Below are 16403 nucleotides of genomic sequence, written 5' to 3' on the forward strand. Positions count from 1 at the left end.
ATCAGGGGATGGGTGTACGATGCTCCAGTGTGCCCAGAGAGCATTTGCTGCTCTGCTGAGAGAAGCATTTGAGGGCACTGAACTCCTGCAGTGTGGGTCCCTCCATTTGAGCATCATTCTCCTCCTTGCCATTCCCTCCCAGCTCTCTCTTTTCTTACCATCTGTCTACAAGAAGAGAGTTCCATCCCATGTTTTAAATCCTGGGTGTGTATTTCTGTCGTATATTTTCCTGAAATGCTCTTATATTCAAGAGATGGCCCAACGTCTCTCCCCATCACTTCAGCAGTGTTTGTCGTGGGTGAGCTCAGCCTGGGGCTCCTTGGAGAAAGGCCTCGGAGTGAACCCCTCCTCTTTGGGAAGGGGCTCTCTGCAGGTGGGCTTCTACTTTTTAAACTTGAAAGAGATTTTGTTTAACTTCTGAGCAAGCCCTTTGCTTTTGGTGACCTGCTCTCAGGCACACAGACCAGCTGGGAAAACAAGAGAGCCATCAAAGCTTTGGTGTCTGCTGAAGACATGGCAGAAACCATGAGAAAAATGGGTTCCTTGCTGTGCAGCTGGGTGGTCCTATGGAGTCTGCATGTTGGGCCAGGTCCTGTGAAACTTCCCTCTGAGCACCTGTACCTCCCTGGCAAAATCAGGCGTCTCATCTACCTCAACTTCATGTTCCACAGCCTGGGCTGTGGGGATTGTGGCACCTGAAGAAGTTTGCATCTTGGATCTGCGGGGGTCTTTTAGCTGGGCTGTGTGAGCAGCTCGCCCTGCTGTGAAGCTCAGGCAGCAGTTTGCTGAGGCAAAGCACGAAGCTGCTTTTTGAAGCCGTGTATGTGAGGCTCTGGAGGTCACAATGCAGGACGGGTCAGCCAGTGTGCTGTTTAAAAAGCATTACAATATTCAAAATGAAAACACTTCTTTTTTTTTTTTCTCCTTTGAATCACGGCAATCAACTGAAGTGCTTCCAGACCAACTGTTCGAAACTGGAGATTTAATTTCTTTTGTGTTGTTTAGCACTGGGTCTCCGTGTTGCTGGAACAACAAGAAAAAGAGGCCAATCCTTACAAGGTCAGGACAGTTTGCCAAGCTTAAGAATCTCATTTTATACTTTAATTGGCTGGCCTGTCAGAATAAGAATGAAAACCCCCGTTGGCTGCACTCTGCTTATTGAGGCATTGCTCAGCACGGGGCAGTGCCATGGTGAGGTGCAGGATTATCATCATTTCTGTCCTATTGATGTATAGAAGTGTTATTGCTGCCATTGTTAGGGAGAAGCAACGTGAGGTATCAGTGCAAAGCTCAGCCAGAACTACAGCCATTGGACTTGTTTTTTGTTTTCTAAACAAATCTTGTGTAAAACTCCAAGCAGTGCCTGATTTCAAAACAGAGCTGTCCTTGGGCAGAAGTTCACGCAAATGGATCCAGGGTTTCTTTGGGGTTTCAGACAGCTGTGCTCTGCTCTGCAGTGCTGGGGAAGCTCAGGACAAGCCGTCATTTCTTGTCGTGCTTGTGAACATTTTCATGGTCTCCTTTGCACAACCCTGACTTCCAGCTCTGCCCAGGGCTCTTTGCTCAGTGGAAAAGAGATGTTTGATGTGAGTTCAGCTGAGTTTTTGGGTGGGAGAGCTGACATGCATTGACAGGAACAGACTGAAGCCGGGATGTTGTGAAATAATAGTAATGAGCTCTGATGAATGACATCAAAACTTGACTGAAGCAAAGCCTAATGCGATATACAGAGAGCCAGAGGACAGATAGGAACCATGGAGGAAGCTGAGGAGAAACAATGCAGCCATGATAAGATAGCGTCTGGGAGAAAACAATGCAAAAGTGACTGGGGCAGCAGAAAACCATGCCTGGTGCCAAGAAAGAAAGCAGCGTGGTAGCACCGATGGCCATATATCGATGGTCTGAGCAAGAGGGAGAGCCCAAGGGTTGGGAGAAAGGCTAGAAGGAGACCAGAGGCCCAGACCTCCCAACACAGGGGACGTGGTTCCCTCGTTGCTGAAGATGGAAAGGCCACTTGCTTTGGACCGCTTTTATCCCGCTTTATTATCGAGGCAATACAAAATAAAAACATGGGTGTGGAAGAAGCAGAGAGAGGAAAAAAATATCCTGATGGTAAATGGAGTGGAAGTGGGCGAGGCAGGGGAACGGGATTCAGATCGGGCTGACGCTGGTTATTTATTGCTGTTTGTATCCCCATATCTTACATCTCAAGAGGAAGGCGAAGGCTTTGTCCTCCAGGGCTGTTATCTGCTGAGGGCGGCTGGCAGCAGCCGGGTTCCCATGGCTGTGTCCCTTTGGGCTGACCCTGTGCTGGCTTTGAGGTGGGTGACAGGATTGTGGGGTGTTCAGGTAGCAGCGGGCCGCCGTCGTGCTCACATGTCATGGGAAGTCATTCGGAGAGGTTTGCAGGGAAGGAGAGATGATGCTGATGAGTTTCGAACGTGGTGGGGTGGCACAGTCCATGGAGGCCATCTCTGCTCAGCAGAACGTGTCAGCACGTGCATAGCTGTGGGCATCTAACAAGTACTGAAGCCTTGACACAGGGCTGTGCGTAACCCTCTTCTCTTTTCCTAAATTAAACTCACCCCATAAAACCCTGCTAACATGAAATCAGGGACAGCAAAGCCAGTCTTGCTCTAATTTTTGTATTTGTTCCCAGAGGTTACTTGGCAAAATTGTACTCTGTGTACTTCTACAGAAGAAATCTAGGACATAATTATTTGAATAGAGAGCTATAAGTGATTAAAATCTGTTTGTAGCACAGTATCTCCAGCCAAATGATTGACGTACTAGCTCCTGTCCTTCCATTGATGCAACTTTTCAATTTCCTGTTGTCTAAGCTTGATTTATTTCTCCATTTATTTGGGTTTCACAAAGAGCACTTAGAGCTTGCCACTTGGGTCTCTTTTTTTTTTTTTTTTGTCAGTTCGACCCTCTCAGTCTTCAGACTCTTCATTGTTCCTGCAAACAATAAGAAAGATGGAAAGAGCAGCTGTGAATGGCTGCCTGGTTACCCAGGTGTCTGATTGGTACTGAGGGAGGCCTGTGTTCCTGAAAGAGAGAAATTCAGGCAGGTTCCTATTTTTTGCTGCCCCCAACACATGATTCGCAGAGATGCCAGCAGGACTGAAAAAAATCAAAGCAAAGGAGGAGAGCTGCTTTAGTAAACCTCATGGTTTTCTCTGGTTGCACACTGGATGCATCACACAGAGCTCTGCAAGACCTGCTTAGAAAGATTTTACCAAGTTTTTTTTAGAGAACCTTTCCTCTTCTCATCACTCAGCTGTTCTCTTCCTTGCCCACCCGCATTTTGCAAGGCAGTGGTCAGGAGGCACAGCTTGCACTGATTTTGCAGAGCAGCTTCAGCAGGGGCTGCTTGTGACCACAGTGACTTGTGCCTATCCTGCCTGCAAACCACTACTAATTCCCAGCTGGTAGAAGTCCTCTGGTTCCTTTGGAAATCAGCTACGTGTTGCTGCTTGTCCCAGGGTAGCAGAGTCTTGAAAGCAAGTCAAGAAAAAGCAGATTGAATTCAGAAGCAAAAAGTGATTTGTTGCCTGCAGATTTGTAACATGATCATTCCAATATGGCCCTGGAATAGTGAGGTACTTCTTGCAGCTCGCCCCATGGAGGTTTATGTGAGGCACATGAAGAGTGGAAAATACCCACGTCGCCCTATGGAAAGATGCGTAGGTTTTGCCTCAGACCAGCTGGGGACTGCTCAGCAGCACTTTCCCCAAAGGCAAGTGGTGCACAGCACTGCTGAGAGTTAGAGCCTTCTGCTCTGGCAGCACAGCCAACAGACCCAATTCAGCTGAACATACATTTTGGAGCTGAACACCATGCCCTGAAATCCATCTCAGGACCGTCCTTCTAAGCACACGAGCAGTGCTGGGGACGTGAGGGAAGTGAGTTTTTGGCTGAAGGGTATGGCGCAAAGGGGGAGCAGTGCACAGGGTGCGATTTGTTTCACGCAGCATCAAGCAGAGCAGGGCTGATGTCAGCAGAGCCTGGCAGCAGGAGGGGGGCTGACGGGGGCTGGGCAGTGGTGGATTGCTGGGCTGCATCTGCCACCTCCCGGCGGATCGTGCTGCTGAGATCCAACCCCCTCCAGTTCAGATCTCTCTGCTAAGACGATTTGCATGTGAAGGAAATTAGATTGAAGTCAGCCTGACGGCCTAGTGAGTGTAGGGTGGTTGTAAGTTGGTTTTGGTGGTAGTGAAGCTTTGGGGATGGAGCTGAGGAAATGCAGGCAGTAGCTCTGAGCAATACTTAGCACGGTAAGACTGAAATCCTTGTTTCGAGTTTCTGGCTTCTACCAGGGTGCTCAGGCTGTGCCTGGCCAGATGGGAGTCCGAAAGCAGAGCGTTTGGCCGGCAATGTGGAGACTTTGGTGTCTCCGGAGGAGAGCACAGCCCACATGATGGAGTCGCTCTGTGCATAGTAGCTACGGTGTGTTTTTCCTTCCTAATTTTCTCCTTGAATTTCTACTCATCTACCCCAAAAGGAGCACGATAGTGACCGTTTTCTAAAGCTGTAGAGATCAAACATTTACAAATCGCGTGCACAAAGCGGGGAATGGCTCAAACGCGCTACTTAAACGCTTCCTGAGGGAGCGCAGCGAAACCCAGCGGCTGTGGGCCGACAGCGCGCCGTGCCCGGGCTCTCAGCGCTCGCTCCGCGCGGTGCGCCGCCCCCTGGCGGCAGCGGCAACGACGCCGCTCAGGGGCTCGGTGGGGGGGGCAGCAGCGCCCCCGTGCGGCCGTCTGGAGGCACTGCGCGCAGCGGAGCGCCCGTCGGGGCGTTGCTCCGCGGTTTGGGCTCCCGGATTTGCCGGGTTTGACTTCCCAGCGCGTTGTGCTTCTTTCCCCGCCGCCCTCAGTTCTCGCAGCTCCTGAAGGCGTGGCCGCCCGCGTGAGGAGCCGATGGGTGCGAGCAGCTCGGGGCCTGCACGCTTCGGCTGTCTGTGTGCCCGGCCGCTGGGATGCAGGGGGTCCCTCCATCCCGGTACCCCATCTCGGCCCGTCTGTCGTTCCGCTCGAAACTAGCTGGGGCTGCCGTCAGCCCCGCTCCCCGCTGCCTTCAGGATTGAGGAGATTTATTTTCCAGGGTCTATTTTTAGCAATGACACTGCGGTTAAGCCAATCATCCCGGCGCTGACGGCTCCACACTGAGCGGCACTTCTGAAGCGCACCGACGGGCGCTGCGCACAGCACGAGGCAGCGCCGCCTGCCCGGCCCTCACCGCGGCGCCACCGGCCTTGGGGGGCTGCGCTGCACCTCAGCCTCGGGAGCTGCACTGCGCGCTCTGCCAGCCGAAGTGCTCGTGGGGTCCCATGGGCTCCTTTTTCCAAGGCATAACATGTTCGTATCTGATCTCAGAGTTCTTTGCTGTTTTTGTGATAACCTCTGCTTTTCCATGGCGTGTGACGTTGCACTGGTGCTACTCGGTGCCACCAAGTGCTCATCCTCACCACGTAGGCTCCTCTCAAAGCATGTCTCCTGCAGTGCCTGGTTTGTGCTTACTTCCCCTGGATGCAGATCTGCACAGAGCTAGCAGGGCTGTGGGGCAGGCTGTGGAGCTGCTGTGTCTGGGGCTGCGGCAGCCGCGTGGCCTCATGACATATTTCTTACTCACAGCTTAGACGCCCCAGACCCGATTCTGGCTGACATGTAAAGCCCTTTTCCATAGCTCCAGCAGCGCTAAGACGTTGACAGCCTAATCCCTTCCTAAAGCCCTCCTGTGCTGTAATGCTGATCAAAACCTTCGGGTTCTGTGTGGAAGAGGTGAGTGTGCTGACGTGGGGTCTGGGTGCTCAGCAGCGTCGCCTGCTGCCCTTCCCCATGGCCTTCCTGCTGCTGTGTGCTGTGTTGTGGAGGAGGGATTGGGCTTCCGTAGCACAGGGCAGGGCAAAAAGTTGTTAGAATCAGAATCGGGCCAATTAGACTTAGAGCAGTTACCTTGCAAGTGGCTTTTCCCCTCATTTATCTCTGTATTTGTTTAGCAGTGTATAGTGTGGCTTTATCCAGCCCATGGCCACAGTGAGCACATCTGGAGCCCAAACCCACCTTTAGGGGTGTCCTACAAAACGCCCTTTGAGGAGACCCAGTTTGGTGCCCACCTGTGGAAAGAGTCCCTGAATAATGGAGATGTTTTGCTGTCAATATAGCGTTCAAATTTAGCTTCTGCCGCCGTAGGCAACGTGGCATTAAACGAAGGAGCTTAAGTTATTAAACTGAGCTGCTTTAATCATCCAGTTCGGGGAAATCCACTGCTACAGGAGACCTGAGGATTAATGTATTTTTACCGCAAAGCCAATACATCTATTCTGATCAGTTAGCGGTCACTCACTCGTGCATATGAAACTTCACTGTCCGGGTTTGCACTCCATAGTATGGGATCAAATGGAGTTTTATTTGGAGATTGACCCTGTTACCTTGAATCTCATCATTCTGGTAGCTAGCTACGTGATTTTGCTCCTGGTTTTCCTGATCTCCTGTGTGCTCTACGACTGCAGGGGAAAGGATCCCAGCAAGGAGTATGCTCCCGAGGTCCCAGCCAGCAGCCAGCCCCCCATCCGGCTGGTGGTGATGCAGCAGGGCACCCCGGGCACCCGCTGGGCAAAGGGGCTCGTCTCTGCCTACGAAACCTCCCCCGACCTGCAGGGGAAAAGGACTACTGTGGTGTGAGGGCCTCGTGCTCTGCCGACCCGCCTGCCTCGGCACCTCTGTTTACTCTCCGTTTGCAAAAGGATAACGAGTTCATGAGGTAAGCTGAGATGCCGATTTATTTGTTATGGGGTCAGACAGATGGCTTGAGTTATTGTGTTACTGAGCAGAGCTCTGTGCAGCCGGCACAGTTTGCACGGGGCTGGGAGCTGTGCTGCACCCCAGCCGTGCAGGTGACAAACTGGGGGTTGGTGGTGTGATGCTGTGCCACACATTGTGCTGAAACAACAATGCTGAATACCTTGTTCTGTTTGTTCAGCACCAAAAAAGTGCAATTAACTGCAACTTCCAGCTGCTTTTGGCAAAACTTGGCAGCGATTGAGCCTTCTCAGTGATAAGGGATCCCTGTGATTCTGTGACTGTGTGCTCGTGGCTGTTTTCTTTGTTGGTTGAGATGCCACAATGAGGGTAGAAAGGTCCACAGTTCTCTGTCAAAGGTCATGGAAATAATGCAGTATCTGACACTGTGTGCTTGTGTAATTCTGCAGACACAGAGATTTGCAAGGCTATATTAATAAATACTTCAGATAGCAGGAATCTTCCAGACTCATAATTTTCTCTGCAAATCCCTGGTGTGCACCAAACCAAAATTTTTGGCTCCCTGGATGTCAGTGGTAAAACTGCTGATTTTGGCATGGTTATGTTTTCTTGGTGAAGCATCAGGTGGGGAGAGAAGGACCTGTGAGCAGGGGAGCTGCTTTAGGAGCAGTGTTGATGCTAAGGGGACTTATTGCTTGTGACAGGGCTGGTGGACTCTGCCCTGCAACACTGAGCTGAAAGCAACAAATGACATTTCCCTCCTGATAGTTTTAATGTGTAGTTGGCAAAATCCCTTTCCAGATGAGGCACTAAGGTGCATCAGGACTTTGTCATCCCAGAGGCAGGGGCTGGAATGGGTTTCTTAAAGCTATAGCAGAACAGCATTGGTGTACTTGAAGCAGCAAGAGCGCTTGGGTGCAATGGGGAATTGCAAGTGATCACTGTGAGTGGAGGTCTCTGATGCCTTGTATCTGGAGCAGGGTTATGGTGGGCAGATGGGCACCTACAGGCTGAGCTTGGAAAGGCTCTTCTTCAGCTGGCTGCAGCACCCTTCTAAAGGTATGTATGGCTGCTTCTGCATTACAAACTGCAAAGCCGATCCCACAAGCTGCCTTTGTGCTTTCTGCATGGCAAAGCACTCAGCTGTGCTCCTGCTCCGTCCCAGTGGCTGTGCTCTGCACAGGGCCAGGCTCCCCAAGCTGCCTTTGTCCTGCTGCAAAGGGCACGAGTGGGGAAGCATGTACAGGTGGGGGTTAGGGCTGCTGTGAGGCTGCACGCCGCAATGCGTGCGAGGAGCTGCTCGGGATGAAGGTGCTGGGCTCCTGGGGCAGCAGGGAGGGTGTGGCTATGGCAGCGAGTCGCTCCTTGCAGTGCTGGGCTAGGAAGCTGAATGGACTGCCTGTAAGTCACCCTGCCATTCATCGTGGAAAATCATCCAATGTTACCAAGGAAAAGCATACTAGGAATACAAAAATGGGAAAATCAGAGCTGCTGCCATCCCCAGCTTCCCATTGCAGCTCCCCTTTCTGCCTTGCATGCTGGTCTCCTTGGAGACACTGCTTGTTAGCTCCCTTTTCTTAGAACAAGCTGTTTGGCATTAACCTTCCCAGGAGGCAGCCCCCAGCCTGGAGGAGGTCTCCAGGGGCAGATCCATGCCTGGCAGCACCAGAACCCACTGCCCACTGCTGCTCCCCACACTGTGCGTGCTCTGTGTGCACAAACCCTGCCCCAGTTTCCCCATCTGTGAATGTCAGCAGTAACTGTTACACAGCTGGGGTGTCAGGTTGAGTTAATTAATATTTATGAAGGAACTTTAGATCCTTCCGTGGGCAGTGGTATGGAGATATTGTTAATTATGAATTAGTCTGATTAAGTATCCGTGTCTGTTCTGGAGCACACAGACACAGCCATGCTCCTAAAGAACCCACATTTCACACTCCTTCAGTCATGAAGGATCGCGGCTCAGCTCTTCCTTACCCCACAAACACACCGCACTGTTGTTGAGTTTGGTCTGAGCAAGGAATACAGGCTTAGCATCTGCTCCAATGCAGATGTGATTACACCAGAAAAAAAGTAATTTGACAATAAGCCTTATTTTGCTTGCTGAAACAATGTGTGCTAAACTGGCAGAAAACCTCAGGCTCTGTTGAGGCTCTGTTTACAGCTGATGGTGAGAGGCAGCTTGTAGGCACATGCCATTAAGTCTTCTCCGGTGCAGACAGAGCTCTGTAAAAGCTGCATTTTTATTTATATACCTCTGCAGAATAGAAAATCGGGGCAGCTCTTGTAAAGCCAAGTGTTTGGTCCCCGGGGTATTGAATAGAAGGCAAATGTCTGGCATCAGGAGGTCGGGTGTTTGTTTTGGGAAGCAGAGCTGGCCGTGCTCCCAGCACTGACTCTGAACAGCTGAGGAAGAGGCTGGCAGGGAAGAGTTCTGTTGTGACGCAGACGGGGGAAAGCCAGGAAATTGAAAGCCGGGACAGAGGCTGCTACCTTAATTGTTCTGGCACACAGAAAATAATTGGGAAGTGTTAACACCACGTCCTTGGGCCGTGTCTTTACAAACCGTGCTGGCGGTGCGCTGCTGGGCAGGACCGCAGCTCCACAGCTCTGTGCAGTGGGGTCAGGGAGCTGCTCGGAGTCGAGCTTCCAGCCAGCGCTGAGGACACAGCTCGGCACTGCTGAGCCTGTTTGTGTGGCTGTCTGAGCAAGGTCGGTGGCCTGAGAGGACACGTGCACATCTGCTGTTATGCGTAGCATGCTGGAGGGACAAAGGGATCCTTTTCCTTTCTCTCTAGCTAACTTTGTCTCACCAGCTTTGCAACATAACCCATCCCTGGGGTTCCTTTTTCTTGGGATTTTTTGTTCTCAGCATTACAGAGGTCCAGCTGCTTCTTTGGGTAGAAGTTAAATGTTGTTGGGAGGGCACAAGGTATTATTATTGCTGGGCTCAACTCTCCCTGTTTTGCCAAATGAAAATGCTTTGCCTGCTCCCTATGCTGAAGGTGAAGACATTGTTCTATTTCACTGCCTACTTGATCCTAAATGTTGGTTTGCAGTGGGAGGAAGCATCCCCCAGCCGGGTGCATCACATCTGGGATGGTGGACAGCAGAGTTTGCTGAGGGCAAAAACAGGTGGCAGCATCAGAGGGACTGAAGTATTCCTGCCTGGGTGTGCATCCCTCAGGAGCAGAGCAGTCTTGGCATAGGGCCTCAGCTTCCTGTATTGCTGAAGTAGAACAGCTGCCTGTGAGGAGACAGGAACCAGGGAGGCCAGATGGCTGCTGATTTTCGGTGCAGGAGGCCAGAAGTGCTTGCTGGATGGAAAGGATGCAGGGAAATGATGAAAGCCAAGCTGTGCCCTCAGCGCAGCTCTGTGTCCGTATGCTTTGCAAATTCTTGTTCTTTCCCGTGGTAGACCAGGCCCAGCTCTACTCTGTGCTGCCCAGTGGGTGTCCTGCTCAGTGCTGGGAACGTTGTCTTGCAGCTGGCCAAGTTTTTCATCCCCTATTTCGGCACTACCCTGACAGATTGGCTCTACACCTGCAGGGTGCAGCTTTGCTGTCTTAGCAGATAAAGCCCACCAGCCTGGTTGTATCCAGCTTGGGTGTGCAGAATAACCCAACAGAGGGCAGTGGGGGTTCAGATAAGCTCTGAGTTCAAAGGGACACATTGGGCTTAATCTGGCAGCACCCAGGGTGAGCAGAGCTCTGCACACAAAGCAGCACAGGCTCTTCCAAGTGTTCCAGTGCTCTAACACTGTTGTAACAAATAAATTCTTTAAAATGGCAGAAAGTAATAAAATGGGGTGGTCAGCACTAAGGATGACCTTCAGCAGCCCTGCATTTGAAGGGAAGTCAGAAAATGCTGTGATGTTTTACCATGGATTTAAAATTTTGAAACAGTTGTAATACATATCTCCAAATAAAAGATAGTATGGAAAAGAAAAGCAACTTCACCAGCTTCTTTGGCTGTTGTACCCATTTTAGTTGATATAATGCAGGTATACACCTACATTCTCAGTGTTGTATGAGCACATAATTACAGGTTGTTATATAAAGATTGCAGGTGTTTCTATTTTAACTCAGTGTCATGGTATCTTGAATGTAACTCTGAAGTCCCTCTAACTTGATTTCCATCCTTCCCCCCCTCCTTGGGATTGTCTTCTTTCTTCTTCCCAGAAGCTCATGTGACAAGGGCAGATGTCCTGACTGCTGTGTGAAGCAATTGCCATCCTGAGCACTGTCCTCCAAAAAAGCACATTCTGGAATCCAGAGCCCCACGTTTGAGCCCTGGTTTCAGGTCCAACATATCCCCTCGTGCTGGTTTTCATGCTCTGTGTTGCTCCTTGTACAACATGACTGCTAATTGCTCCAGCTAGCAAATTGTTAAAAGACAGTTTTTGGGTCTTCAGAGCCACCTGTGGGTTTGAGAGCAGCTTTGCTGAGCAGGGAAGGCAGTGAAGGGTAGGAGCACCCTGAGGCAGCACTCGCTTTGTGTTCTGCTTCAGAGTCTCAAGCAGTTGTTTTTCCTACTTATTAGGTGCAAGGTTGGACCAGGCAGTGTTTTTCAAAAGCTAAGGGAATGAACAAAATGAAGCATTTGTTTCAATTGGGATTTGTCTAATCCCTCTTCTTCTGACATCTGTTCAGGAAACAGAATATGAAATGGCAAGCAGCAGCCTTTAACTTGAGCCCCCTGAGAGGCCGATGTCCCCTTTAGCAGAGATGGCAGTGCCTTCCCAAGGCGTTCTTGCATTACTTGTGGCTTGGTGCAGTAACAAAAACAGCTGCTTTGTTTGTTGAAGATTTCAGTTCTTGGCAAGCGCTTTGTTCTCTGGTGGTTCCGTGCCCTCAGCACCAGGCTGCGTGGCTGTCAGCCCTGGTGCACAGGGGATGTGTGACACAGGGCCGGGGCTGTGCCCTGCCCAGCTGAGCTCCTGCTGCTGGCAGCCTGCACAGCGACCTACGCGTGGCAGGAGGCAGGCTTGTACGCAAGCTGTAAGTCATCAAGTCTGTGCCATTGCCCTTTGCATGTAAGGTAATAGCAGCCCTACTTTCTTTCAACAGTGCAGTAATTTGTAGTTTGACAGAGGCTTAATGAAACTCCGCCGTTCTTCTCGCTGGAATTTGAGAACTGACGTGAAGAAGTCCTTCCTTGACCTTTCCCTCTTGGCCCCTCCTGGAAATTAGTGCCTTCATTTTAATGAGCTCAGAGAACTGGGGAGTTGGAAGAAAAATAGTCAGCTTCAAAAATACCTCACCTCCTCTGAAGAGTGTGTCAGGACACGTTTTAGGTACAAAGCTCTTACCTGACCGGGCTTGTGCTCTTCTGATGTTGTGCCTTCTGCAGCCAAGCTGCCTCTTGGCCCAGCCTCTGCTGTATGATGCACAGCCACGTGTGCTGTACATGAGGTACATTGCAGCATTCAGACCAGATCTCCAGCTGTTGTAAATCGCCCTAGCCTTTGCTCCTCTCTCTATCACTTCTGCAGTTAAATCTAGACCGTGGGCCACCTATCAGTGCACATACACATGCATCCCTGCAAGGCTTCCAGGAGCTGACAACGTGCTCATATGGCCAAAAAGATGCTGCTGCCTGGCTGCAAAGCAAGAAGCAGCCTCAGGTTTTCAAACCAGGCTCCTTCTATGCGAGTGATGCAGTGACTGGGATGTCAAGGCAGTGCAGAGGTGCAAGAGCTCAGGTTGCTGAGGCTCAGAGGAGGAACAGGGCTGGGGTCCTCCTTGAATGGGAGTTCAGGCTCTGGAGGTGGTGTGAGCATGGCCGTGTGGGCTCTGTGATTTAGGAAATACAGCCTGAACTATACACTGGAGTTTGTACAGCTTTGGACGTTGTGCAAATAATGGTCTTTTGTAGTAACACGCACACTATCTTGTGTACACATTTATTTAGCAGCAAGGCAGGAAGATTGGAAGAGAACCATGTTTGCAAAGGGTTGTAATGGCAAACATTTTCTTCTTGTGCTGATGTTGGGCAGCACATAATATAAGCCGATATATAATTGAAAATCTGTAGGAAAGACAATTTATTCTATCAACAGCAAATAGAGATACAAAACGGGCTGGCTCTGTAAGTTTATTCACAGATTTTATTAGCAAAAATAGATGGTGAAGTGAACAAAGTATAAACAGAGCTTGCTCCTTTGGTGCTTCCTGAGGTCCCAGGACAAGGAAAATGATGGCAGTTGCCTTGGCCATGACCAGCAGCTGGCAGGCTCTGAGGGGTATGGTTCTCAAAGCAGGATGGTTAATGGATGTCAGCTTTGCCACCACTAAGTGAGGAAAGCAGCTGTGTTTTGTGCAGTCAGGTAGCAGCACTGTCATCCCTGAGTGGAAATATTGCGTTACGCTCACCTGGCTGTGGCGCAGTAAAAATGATACTTGCCTCATCTCCCCAGGGACTTCACAGCCAGGGAGGTGAGGCCCATTAATTCACCTGCAGTCACAACAAACCCTTCGGGCAGAGGACAAAGCTGCGGCTCAGGGCTGGCCTTGGAGCTGCAGCCATGGGGCTGTGTGAGGTCAGGGCTGGGCTGAGCTGGCAGGGCTGTGCAGCCACGGCCCTGTGCTGTGCCCCTGAGAGCAGGAAAGGGCAGCCTCTGTCCTCATCCATGAGAGCATCCAAGGAGGGATGGCTGCCATTCCATTGTTCTCTCCAAGCTGGGACCTTGTTTCTGCATGCAAAAGTGCTCAGTTGGTGCAGACACACTGTAGCCCATGCTGTGGCATGCTCTTTTTTGCAGGCTGATGCACTGTGAGCAGGGAGCCTGGTTCCACAGAGCTCTGGGTGGCTCTGTGCTGATATGGGCAGATAGCTGGGCTGCTGGGGAGGTGGTGGAGTTCCCATTCCTGGAGGTGTTTGAGGAGTGTGGACATGGCACGAGGGATGTGGTTTAGTGGTGGGCCTTGGTAGCTCACGCTGGGGGTTGGACTGTGGTGTAGAGACTGAAGGGCCGATGGGCAGAGCCCATGGTGCCCCAGGTGCTGCTTTCCATCTCCCCTCTGTCAAGCCCAAGCTGCAGGTGGTACAGACTGACTGGTGCAGATGCCCTAAGCAGTTTGGTTTAGTTTTTCACTTTTCAGCTTACAAGAAAAGCTGGTTTGGGGCCATAAAGCTGCCTAATTGAGCAGCCAGGATGAAGGTGTGTTGAGTCGCAGCTATGGAGTGGCTGTGGGTCATTCCCTGCTTGGTCCTGCTGTGCCACGGCTGGGTTCAGTGCGTGGCTGCTCTCCAAGTCAGGCGTGCTCATCACCTGCAGCAAAACTTAGCAGAAAGTTGTTTGGCAGCCTGTTATTGCTGGGGGAGGGTAATGCGAATGGGATTTGTGAAGGCTGTCCTACAAATATTTGTTCTCTGCTCCTTAGCAGCACAGGGATGCCTAAAACAACATCTCCTTTTAAGGTCTCATTCTTGTTACACAAGCCTTGATCCAATTCTCTTGCTGTTAAAGACCTCTAGCTCTTTTGGCTTGGTTGTGTAACATACAGTTCAGCTTGCTTTGCGTAGCACTGAGTGGAGGCAAGAGCTTAAAGGTCACTTTTAGATCCCCAGCCATGAGTACAGCTGTGTTTGTACCCAGTCATCCCAAGCACCCATCTGCATGCCATGAGCATCCGAGCAACAGCACATCCTGTGCCCACGTTAGGTTAGGTCTGTTCTGCTCTCCCAGGATGAGATGGGATTGTTAAGAAGGCTTTTTGTGAGACCTCCCAGTTTGGATGAAATCTCAGGCCACAAAATGAAAAGTAAAGAGCAAGTGAAATACCGAATAGTTGCTCCCAACAAGAACGTAGTCTACCCAGTGTGTCATTTTTCCTGCAGGAAAACTGCAGTTTGATGATGGTATCACATGCTGTTCCACATTAGACATATACAGAAGGAGCAGGTTAGAGTGACTTCGATTCTGGTACTTCCTAATATTAAGGCATTTGATTTTGCAGCTTTAGCATGATACTTTTCTGCTGCAGGTGGAGAGATTTTGTGCTGCCACTGTGTTAGCTGGGACACCCTGCAGGCATATGCCAAAGCTGTATCTGGTCTTGCAATTTATAAAATTGATCCTGCTAAATGCAAATAGAAAGACAGAGTGGGGTGACCTCAGCCGGGAGGAATGGTCTGAGGGCAGATCAGGAATTCCCAGGCTATGACCTGCCAGTGCTGCAGCCTGGCTGCTGGGGAAGTATGGAGAAAACATGTTTTGCTGCGTGGCCTTCCTCCAAGGCTTTGCATTCCGTTCCCAAAAATGTGGCCTTGCAATTTTATGTTTACAAGCTGCAGATAAGAAAAAGTTGTACGTCAAGTGCAGCAGAACAAGGTAAGCTCTGGCAAGGTTTGCCTCTCTTCACTTTGCTTAGAAGGAAAAGTTTCTGAAAGCTGTGCTGTGTGTGCGCAGTTACCTCCATTTCAGCTCTTCAACAGGAGCATTGTCTGTTATTTCTTGATTTTTCTTAAGCTAAATTATCTTCTCCTTGATCATGTTGCTATGAGACCTTGGAATATGGAGAATAGGAATGTGCAGTCTTGAAAAACAGCCCGAGGCATGCTGTGCCCTTCTGGGTGGCTGCTTGCCCACTGGCCATCAGGCACCCAACATCATCCCACCTCCTGGGCTTCTTCCTTTGAGCCTTCAGCAGTTATGGCAGAGGCTGCAGGCTCCTGAGCTGCTGTCTCATGGCTGCGTGGGGCATTCGGATACCTGGTCAGGAGAGCTGGCTTCTGTTCATCATGGCTCTCACTCCTGTGCTCGGTTTTTCTAAAATACTGAGAAAAAAAATCACACAGTTCAGGCAAACTAATCTTAAAAATCTGAAAATGAGAGAATATCCGGTTGGAGTGAAGTTTCAACCATTTATCCACTGACAAGAAGTCAATTTGTTTTCTTTCTCTAAATATATTTAAAATCTCTAAGTGGTCCAAATGGGATATGGAAACCATTTCCTCTCAGATGACGAATGACAGGGTAAATTCCACTCCCTCTGCTCTCTTTAGGCTTGACCTAGAGCTGATAGGAAACAATGAGAGTCTTTCCTTTAACTTAAATGGATTTTATGTCAGGCCCATTAAGTAACAGCTTATTTCACTTCATTGATTGTGATGTCAAAAATGAGATATTGAGAGTCATGATGGATGGAGGGCACATCTGCAGGGAAAAACACAATGGTGGGAAGAAAGAAGGAGAATAAATGTTTTTGCACCTAAATTCCATGAACATTGATTACAGACAGAGCTTTGCCTGAGGAAAAGGACTTAAAGGTAGGTCAGTTTTATTCTGGATTTGGTGTTAGTGTGAGTGTTATCCATTTACTTCTGAGACACCAGAAATGGGTATATGTATAAAATATAAAAGAGAAGTCATTTGTTCTGCATGCATTATGCTTTGCTTTGAAAAAAGAAAAGGTTAACATCCCTGATCATCTCCTCTTCAGTCCAATTACTAAAAGCCAAAACAAACAGATATTTGTTATTTCTAAACAGGCTCTGAATTCTGGGACTCTGTGACTAACGCTTCACAAAAGAAACACTACAGAATCAATATTTGAAAGCAGGATGTTTCTTCACGAAATCCAAGTTCTTTGCCATCATCAGCTGATGACTCAGAGCTGTGCGTGGCTGCGG

The 16403-nt window shown here is 49.9% G+C and overlaps 1 protein-coding gene across 1 annotated transcript; it reads left to right on the forward strand.

The window, feature by feature from the left end:
• Positions 1-6404: 6404 nt before the first annotated feature.
• Positions 6405-6689, forward strand: LOC122167904 (small integral membrane protein 36-like). Its single transcript, XM_042832802.1, has one exon. It carries the CDS (start codon positions 6405-6407, stop codon positions 6687-6689), a length of 285 nt encoding a protein of 94 aa, XP_042688736.1.
• Positions 6690-16403: the final 9714 nt, after the last annotated feature.

This window comes from Centrocercus urophasianus, unplaced genomic scaffold (genome assembly GCF_019232065.1).
Source record: "Centrocercus urophasianus isolate 14NV4802_14NV808 unplaced genomic scaffold, USGS_Curo_1.0 seq_40, whole genome shotgun sequence".
Classification (NCBI taxonomy): Eukaryota; Metazoa; Chordata; class Aves; order Galliformes; family Phasianidae; genus Centrocercus; species Centrocercus urophasianus.

What these genes read in the sequence shown, in the direction of transcription:
- LOC122167904 (XM_042832802.1), top strand. Translation starts at nt 6,405, where the DNA reads ATGGAGTTTTATTTGGAGATTGACCCTGTTACCTTGAATCTCATCATT.